General features: G+C 45.7%; 1 protein-coding gene across 1 annotated transcript; it reads left to right on the forward strand.

The window, feature by feature from the left end:
- The first annotated feature begins 2,714 nt into the window (after positions 1–2,714).
- Positions 2,715–7,680, forward strand: LOC136508154 (probable polygalacturonase). The gene is made up of 6 exons (XM_066502781.1): positions 2,715–3,022; positions 3,372–3,698; positions 4,604–4,724; positions 4,815–4,989; positions 5,103–5,173; positions 5,463–7,680. Exons 1-6 carry the CDS (start codon positions 3,011–3,013, stop codon positions 6,137–6,139), a joined length of 1,383 nt encoding a protein of 460 aa, XP_066358878.1. The 5' UTR covers positions 2,715–3,010; the 3' UTR covers positions 6,140–7,680.
- The last annotated feature ends 1,082 nt before the right edge of the window (positions 7,681–8,762 follow it).

The following is an 8,762-nucleotide window of genomic DNA, read 5'->3' on the forward strand; positions in this document are numbered from 1 at the left end:
TATGCAGATGAGAGCATTGAGGCTGAGTGAAACCATATTTCAGAGAAAGATAATGTTTGGTCATGTTGCATCAGCAGATAAAAAAAACTAGGAAGCTGTTTGGTTACCTGTATGAGCGGATGCAACTTGTATGACTCGTGATACTGATGTGTGGACCTCGCACCCATCCCTGCATCCACCGAGCAGGGATGGCCATTGAAGCTCGATTTAGGCTGCTCACCAGAGCTTCCCCGTTGTATATTGCTTGAGCGGTGGTTGGAGCAGTGAAAAACAAAGATTCAAACAAGATTCTCTTGGAACGTATACGGCTGAGCGCACGGAAGTATGGTGGAAGCTAAGTAAGCAAACACACTCTGATGTTACTTCTTGACTCCACCTTTTTCTGGAGCGGAGCTTATGGAACTGTCTCTGTTTGGCCAGTAGCGCTAGCAGCGAGGTTAAAAGCAGAGCTGAAAAAGATGAAACAGAGCCATTCCTTTAGTTGATGTTGCGGGTCTAAAATAATAGACCGAGCTTACCCGATGCACTAGTTGAATCGGCTTGGGCTGCAATTTTTCGGGTAGGCCAAAATTATTGACCACAGACTAAATACTTTCAGAAAATTTTATGGTTAAAATGGATATCGATTCGAGCGATAGATAAAATGAGTAATTTGGTGGGGCAAATCCTTTTGTGAAAATTACATGTTCCAATAAAAATCACTGTGGAAAATAAAGTACATCACCTCTTTATTGCATAATGAATGCATGATAAAGGCAGCTGCTTAATTCCAAGCATATTATTACTCATTAAAAACCTAGGAGTACACCACATGTATAAAAACATGAAGAAATTACATTTTCGTGGCTAGCTAGTGTCTTGAGCTTTCGGCAATCATAAAATGCTATGTATGCATGCATAGACATCACTAGACAAGATGCACAAGTCCTAAACACTATTTTGGACAGAATTGATATCAGTTTATGCAAATATGTTAGTAACATAACAGTGAAAAACCAATCGAGACCGTGGTTGCTGATGGCACATGTTAGAGGAGACATGAGAGGCCTGTCGGTGAAAAGTGACATACCCCATTCAATGTCTTCCTCAGCCTAGCTCTTCATGTGAAACGGGCTCACACACGCATAACGTCCATCTTATATTTTCATTCTCATTTCGTGTAAAAAAGGCTGATTCAGAGATGCTACTTTTGAAATGACAAGAATTAGCTGCCCAAATAATCTATTTGAACAACTAGAACACAACACATGGGTCACCAGAACGGGCCAAAACTAGAACACTTGTAATCTAAGGTGGTGTTTTATTTTGTAACTTCTCTAGTTAGCAGCGACCTATTTGGTCACTTAGTTTGTAAATAAAAGGACGGTTCAGATCGCGTGCAGGTGGCAACTGGTTACTGTCAATGCAACACCAACAGGACCAAAACAACATTTGGGGCGGCCCGTGTGAGAGACTTTGAGACGTGGTTAGGTCAACCGGCCGCTCGTCACCAGCCTTGCAGTGACGTAGCTGCTAGCAAACAATGATTGGCTAGCTAGCTAATCCTGCACTCAGCTTTATAGTTAAGACACAGCACATGGTATTATTTCTAAGACTGCTCAACATGCTGTACAATCTTCCATGTGGGATAGATAAAGGGTTCCTGTATACAATAGTCATGTATACAACTCAGCACAACCTTCCAGTGTCCATACCCAAAGGATCCAGTTGTGTCTCACATGCATGCTCCAACTCAGCCCCAATGATGAAGGCCACCTTGAGGAAGAATGATCCGGCGTGTAATCATTTGGTAAGCCATGACCAAACTGATGTGTGCATTGTTTCACATGCCAAGATACACACATGTGTTGTAAAGTCTCTTGAGTTGTCTAAGTTCTCGTCACCCCATTTCCTATTGTGTTCTCTTTTCACCCACTTAGTTTGTTCTTTTTAATGTCGTTGGAGATCATATATTGCCATCTTTGTGTGTGTTTGGGTTGGGGGCATATGCTAGAACTCATGCATGTGGAAATTATAATCTCAAAGAAAAGGTGTGATGCAGACATATCTAGCTTGCTAAATATTATAGGATGTTTTGCAACAATTATATCAAAAGTAGAGCATAGCCAAGTCTAACCACATTATAGGAAACATTTTCATCCATTTATTTTTAATATCTACATTAGCCATTCAATCAAAATGCATGTCACCGATTACGTGCTCCTCCTCCCTGCCCACTCCCACCAAGCCGACGACTCTATTATCCATTGAAGATACCTTGATTGTACGTCGTCATTTGTTATTAGTCACCTCGTTTTTGCTATCCACTGTTGTTGGTATCGCCAGCCATCCTCAATGTGTCCACGATCAATGACATATCCATCCCTCTCCACCACACTCTGATCCTGCCCTCCCCACTGGGCTGCCCTACTTTCTTGGCCCCGTTCGGCTTACCCCATATTCAGCTTGTTCGCTTCTTTTTTCAGTCGAAACAGTATTTTTCTCTCATAATATTTCAGCCAGAACAGTATTTTTCAGCTAATTTCAGCCAAGATTTAACAAGCCGAACGGGGCCTCTCTTCTATTTGACAACCGTTAGTCTTCTTACGAAACTTGCTAGGCTAAATCTCAGTTGATTTTCCGTGTTCGGCAATTTTGGAATATGAAATAAGAGTGTCCTATGAGTAGAATTATAGGATTATCGACAAAGATACGACAGCTTAATTGTGGCAAGCAATATGGTAGAACGAGTACACAAACGTTATTATAGCACAGGGCAGGACCTTTCAAGAGCCAAGCTGTAAACCTGCACAGCAAAAACCTCCCTTGCTCTTAAGCTTCGTCAGCCCCACTCTCTACTCGTTCTATCTCCCTCCCCTCCCTCTCTGCTGCGCCAGCTCCGCTCTACTCCCCAATCCCAGGCGAATTCCTCGCCTCCCTCCACCGCGTGTCGGAGCTTCATCTTCTCCGGCTCCCCCGCCTTGATTCGCCGCTCCGCTCTCCCCCCTTCCGCCGGAAAGGGGGGAAATTCATGGCGAGGCTAGTAAGTATGTCTGATCACTGTGTCTTGTCGAATCCTCCGTGCCGTGGGTTTCCTCCTCCGCAAAGGAGCCTCTTTTCTTGCTCGCCGTCGCCTCCTGTGAAATGGGTTCTCTGGGATTGTTGCTTGGTGCCGTGTTTCAGCTGGGGGGACGCGCCCGGGTCTCGATTCTCTCTGCTTCGTCCACCCCAAATCGGGATCTTCCTGTGCACTCGTCCCTTGAGATCTTGCGATTAAACGTGCTGTTCTTGTTGCGAGTATTGATTGTGGAGCTTCCGTGCTGGATTCAAGGGAACAGTGGTGGTACTGAGCACTGACCGGTTGCTTCGCTGTGCTGCTGTGGTGGGTGTAGGTGGCTCTGGCATTGGCGGTGGCGGTCACGGTACTCGGCCTCACTCGTCGTGCGGAGGCGGAGCCGGAGCCGCAGTGCGCGCGGCGCGGCCCGGCCGCGCCGCCGCGGCCGCACAGCGTGACGATCACCGAGTTCGGGGCCGTTGGTGACGGCGTCACCCTCAACACGGTGCCCTTCCAGAACGCCGTCTTCTACCTGCGCTCCTTCGCCGACAAGGGCGGCGCGCAGCTGTACGTTCCCAAGGGCCGGTGGCTCACCGGCAGCTTCAACCTCACCAGCCACCTCACCCTCTTCCTGGAGAGTGGCGCCGTCATCGTCGGCACCCAGGTTGTCCACTGTCCACCTCATTCTTGCAGTTGTCTTTTCTCTCTTCATCAGCATGAGCATTTTGCTGTGTCATTGGTTGGATGGATTGGATGATGGAGTGGACTCCAATTCCGTTCCGTAGATTTGTGTACCACACCTACTATTTCTGTTTTTGCATCGTCAGTAGGTGTTCCATAAATTCTCCTACTCCATCTACATGCACATAGGCTGAAATAGATGGGGTATTGCTGCATGATTTCTGGTTTACCTATCGTTTTCGATTGCATTTGCATTGAGAGTTGCTAGCGACGCGAGTAGTTCTAGTGTCCAGCTCATGTCATCATTTGTTTGTTTGGATATGGTTGGTGGAAGATGTCCTCTGGAGTGAAAATTTTCCAGCCTTCCTGGTAAGTGTCATTGGTGAGGCTTCTATTTCCATGAATCTATGATTTTACCTGGAAAATATTTTGCTTGGGAGTGAGATACATGTTTTGGTCTTCCATGTTTTCGTGAAGTACTACAACATTCCATATTCTTTCGGATCTTTGCTAGTGTAGTGATATGCGACTTTGCTAATCAACAGGAGTGTTGGATGGTGACACGTAGCTATCGATGTGAGGGCAGTAGCTAAGGAAAGACAAATAACATTTGCATTGATTTGAAGTCAAGCTGCTTTCTCTAGTCGTACCTCAATTGGTTGTAGTTGTACTGGTCTGATTGAGATTGTTTGTCTGTAATATATAGTTTTCTGCATGGTGAGACTTGTTTAGTTTTTGTTCTGTTGCATCGTCGTGAAGTTTGATTTGTTCGGAAAGAGCATCTTTGTATGCATTTCATTTTTTTCCATATAGCTGTGAAAAAAGATGCCTTACTTATCATAAGTTAAATATTTAAACTAACTGTATGCACTTGTGTTTTTACTTCAGGAGGTTTCACAGTGGCCTGTTGTTGAACCTTTGCCATCATATGGACGAGGAATGGACCTTCCAGGTTCGAGGCATCAAAGTTTAATAAACGGGCAGAATCTAGTTGATGTTGTTATTACTGGTAAATGCTTAAAATACACTTGTTTTGAGACATATCTGTTTTTTATCTGGTAGTTATTTGTTTTGCATACTTAAAATACTCTTGTTTCAGGAAACAATGGAATAATTGATGGCCAGGGTTCTACATGGTGGAACTGGTTTCGTTCGAATAAGTTAAACTATAGCCGCCCTCATCTCATGGAGTTTGTAGATTCTGAGCAAATCGTCATTTCGAACATAACATTTTTAAATTCCCCTGCTTGGAGTATACATCCAGTGTATTGCAGGTATGCTAACATTGTTTGCAACTATAGAATTTGCTCTGCTCTGTTCTGCTTAATTTTTGAGACAAGATTGTCAAAAATTACTTACGGACATGTTTTTGTTGTTTTTCCACCAGCAATGTAGTGGTCCATAGTATCACAATTCAGACTTCATTGGATGCTCCACTTAATCATGGAATCGTTCCAGGTAATGCAGCATTTGATCATCAGTGATTCCTTACCTTAGTCAAAATCCATGTGACCGTATCATCTATAGCTTTTGTTTGGATATGTATCCTGAGTTTCATCTACTTAAAGTATCTCTTTACCTAAGACACGTTTTACTGGCCAGTTTCAGTTGTGACTATGTGTATTTGATGGAGACAGCAAATTCCTTTATGCTTTATGTTTAACATTTTTACGCATTACCTGTGGCGATTTGCTGCAGAGCTACTGTGGCCAAAAATTGTTTCATTTCTCTTTTGTTTCTTCTGTAGATTCATGCTCAAATATGTGCATCGAGGACAGCAGTATCAGGGTTAGCCACGATGCAATCTCATTAAAAAGTGGGTGGGACAAGTATGGCATTGCTTTCGGAAGGCCAACCTCAGACATTCACATTAGCAGATTGGATCTGGAGTCCTCATTGGGTGCTGCTCTTGCATTTGGGAGTGAGATGTCTGGCGGGATCTCGGTTGTTCACGCGGACCACCTCCTTATCCACGGTTCGTCCAAAGGCATCTTCTTCAAGACTGCGCTGGGCCGCGGAGGCTATATTAGAGATACCATGATCTCGGACGTCCAGATGGAAGACGTTAAAGTCGCCATCGCGTTCACCGGTGATTGGTCAAGCCACCCAGATGACCATTTTGATCCGGCCGCGCTCCCAGTGATCAGCCACATCACCCTGAAGAACATGACTGGGACGAAAATCTTAGTCGCCGGAGTTTTGTCAGGAATCGCTGGTGACCCATTCACCGATATCTGCCTCTCCAACATCAATTTCTCGCTGGCCGATTCGGCCAGTTCCACCTCCTCCTGGTCTTGCTCCAACATCTCCGGATACTCCGAGCTTGTCTTCCCCGAGCCTTGCTTGGACCTGCAAACCCCATCCTCGAATTCTTCCAGCTGCTCCACCCTCCCTAGCTTCCACACCGCCATCGCAGCAGCGTAAATGCATAGAGTACAGAGTGTTCATCCTTCTTCCTATTCCCCGCTCCTTGTACAATTCCGAGAATCTTTCAAGCCTTTTCCTCCCGTCTCCAAAATTCTTTAAAGCTAGGCGCGTCAAGAAAAGAATCATTCACCGTTCCTCCAGCCGGCCGTCAGCTTTGAGGCTCAGTCAGCATACATTCCGCATCGCCTTCTCAGGGGAGGCCAAGCCTGGCGGGGCGATCGATATCGAGCTGTTAATCTGCTTGTACAGTTAAGATTTGTTCATTCAATCTGTAAGAAAAATTTTTGTGGTTAGGAGGGTTGAGTTGACTCCAGAGAGTGGCTTCATACGATTGTCGATTTGGTGATGAATGGAAATAAACACATCATGAATTCATGAATCATGATCCAGTGGCTCTGTATATAAATCCTGTCATCATTGTGGGCATCCATCCAATCAAACAACCAATACAGCAACAGCTCACATGTTCTCCTGGGATCCCCAGGCTGGCTGGCTGGCGCCTGAGTAGGCCCAGGCCAGGGCAGGCCCTCCCTCCCGTTGCTGCCAAATAAATTGGCGTCCATGGAGTTTGTTGGACCGATGTCTGTCCATGACCGTGCATGGCGGCCATGGCCTACTGGGGGAGGTTTCATTGGCTTCGCTTTGTCGCCATGCAGTGCGGCGGACCGCTGAGCTGGCGCCGTCTTGGGGGGCTGCCATTTGAGCGAGCTCCAGCCGGCAGCCGCATCTGCTCTCACTTCACTTGCAGTGGCCAGATGGAATGGAAGGCGGTGAGCCGGTGAACAGAACCATCAGGGGAGCTGCCACCGATGATTAGCTGGTGATGCTGCTGCCTGCTGGCGTTTCTTGTATTTATGTGGCTTCATTCATCAGTCGGGCAGGCAGCATGTGAAAGCCTGCTGTTTTTCTTGAAACACTGAAGGCTCTGCAGCTGCTGCTGCATGACCCCAAAATGCTATGAAAGGCTCTGCCCCGCAGTGAGCCTTGTCTTCCTTGGAACACGGGCTGGCTCTTAGCTGCACTGTTTTTCCTGAGAGGTCAGCAGGAAATGGAATGTTGATATCATTGGATACCAAGCAGATGCTCAGCTCAGCCTCTGGTCAAAAAACTGAACAGGGCTGATCATGTCGTGTGGTGCAACAGGTCGTTGTATTGTTTGTATCAGCGGAAGGCAAGATCCATCCAAAAGGAAGCTCAGATGGGTCTGCTGCAGAGTGCAGCAGACTCTGCAGCAGGCCTTGTTGAATGCAGTCAAAGCAAGCAGCGGATTAGGTGCTGCTTGCTGCCTGGACAGCTGGGCGCGACATCCTCTCAGTCTGCTGCCATGTGCCAACTGACCTGAGGATTGCTGTTCCTGTGGGCCTTTAGTTAAGGGCGCGTTTAGTTCCGAAAATTTTTGGCTTTTGGCTACTGTAGCACTTTCGTTTGTATTTGACAAAAATTATCCAATTATGGACTATTTAGGCTTAAAAGATTCGTCTCACGATTTCTCGGCCAACTGTGTAGTTAGTTTTTTTTTCGTCTACATTTAGTATTTCATGCATGTGCCGCAAGATTCGATGTGACGGGGAATCTTAAAAATTTTTGGTTTTTGGGTTGTAACTAAACGGGGCCTAAGGCCTGTTCCCAAAAAATTTTTCGCAGTACCCATCACATCGAATCTTGCGGTATATCCATGGAGTACTAAATGTAGATGAAAAAAAACTAATTGCACAGTTGGGTGAGAAATCGCAAGACGAAACTTTCGAACCTAATTAGTGCATAATTAGACACTAATTGCCAAATACAAACGAAACTACTACAGTAGCCAAAACCCAAAAAATTTTGCATCTAAACACGCCCTTAGTTTTTTACACCTGATGAGATGAGAACTACTAGAACTAGTAATGCCCTGGTTTTTCACCTCCCGTTCACAACTCTTTTGGTGTATCTTCCGCCAAAAAGATAAAATGAATCTCTTTTTTTTTTGGGTTAAAAAAGAGAGAAAACAACGGAGAGGTAGATGGGTGTGTGGGCGTGACCTTTGCAATGATATGCAACCGGGCAACTGGATGGCAGACAAATACGGGACCAAAGAGCAGTACAGTACAGGACGGGCGGCAGGCATCCAAGAATTTTTCTCCAGACCGGATAATCAACATTTTCCAGAGTGTATTGGTCACGCATAAATGTTCCCGTGAGATATTCCGGTCCTCTGCCGGTATGTTGCTGTATACACATAAATGCATAAACGGTCAGATTGAAAGCGTGTCGTTTTTTTCTCTCAGTTTCAGCTTATTTTAGCCATAAACAACTTTTACTCTCAACTCACTAACATCCAGATCTTTAACTGACGGCAAAAATTGGAACCAGCACTGACCTAGCACCACTGCACTAGCAGGCTAGCAGTCCGGGACGAAGTCAGGAAAAAAAATTATGAGGGTCTGAACAAAAAAAATAGAGATTTTTTTATCTTCTCATAACCTTAGCTCCTCCTACCTAATATATATATATATATATATAATTTTAAAAAATGGCTTACGTGGGCTCCACGTGCCCACGATGTGTGTGTGTGGTGGGTGGGGGTGGGGGGGGGGGGGGGGGGGGGGGGGGGGGTGGGTTTGTTCTGCCTCCGTCGAGC

The sequence above is a fragment of the Miscanthus floridulus genome, chromosome 15 (assembly GCF_019320115.1).
Source record: "Miscanthus floridulus cultivar M001 chromosome 15, ASM1932011v1, whole genome shotgun sequence".
In the NCBI taxonomy this organism is placed as follows: domain Eukaryota; kingdom Viridiplantae; phylum Streptophyta; class Magnoliopsida; order Poales; family Poaceae; genus Miscanthus; species Miscanthus floridulus.

Excerpts from the sequence above, each read along its gene's own strand:
- LOC136508154 (XM_066502781.1), top strand. Across the intron at positions 3,699-4,603 it reads CCGTCATCGTCGGCACCCAG|GAGGTTTCACAGTGGCCTGT; the intron begins GTTGTCCACTGT and ends TTTTTACTTCAG. Across the intron at positions 5,174-5,462 it reads TAATCATGGAATCGTTCCAG|ATTCATGCTCAAATATGTGC; the intron begins GTAATGCAGCAT and ends TTTCTTCTGTAG.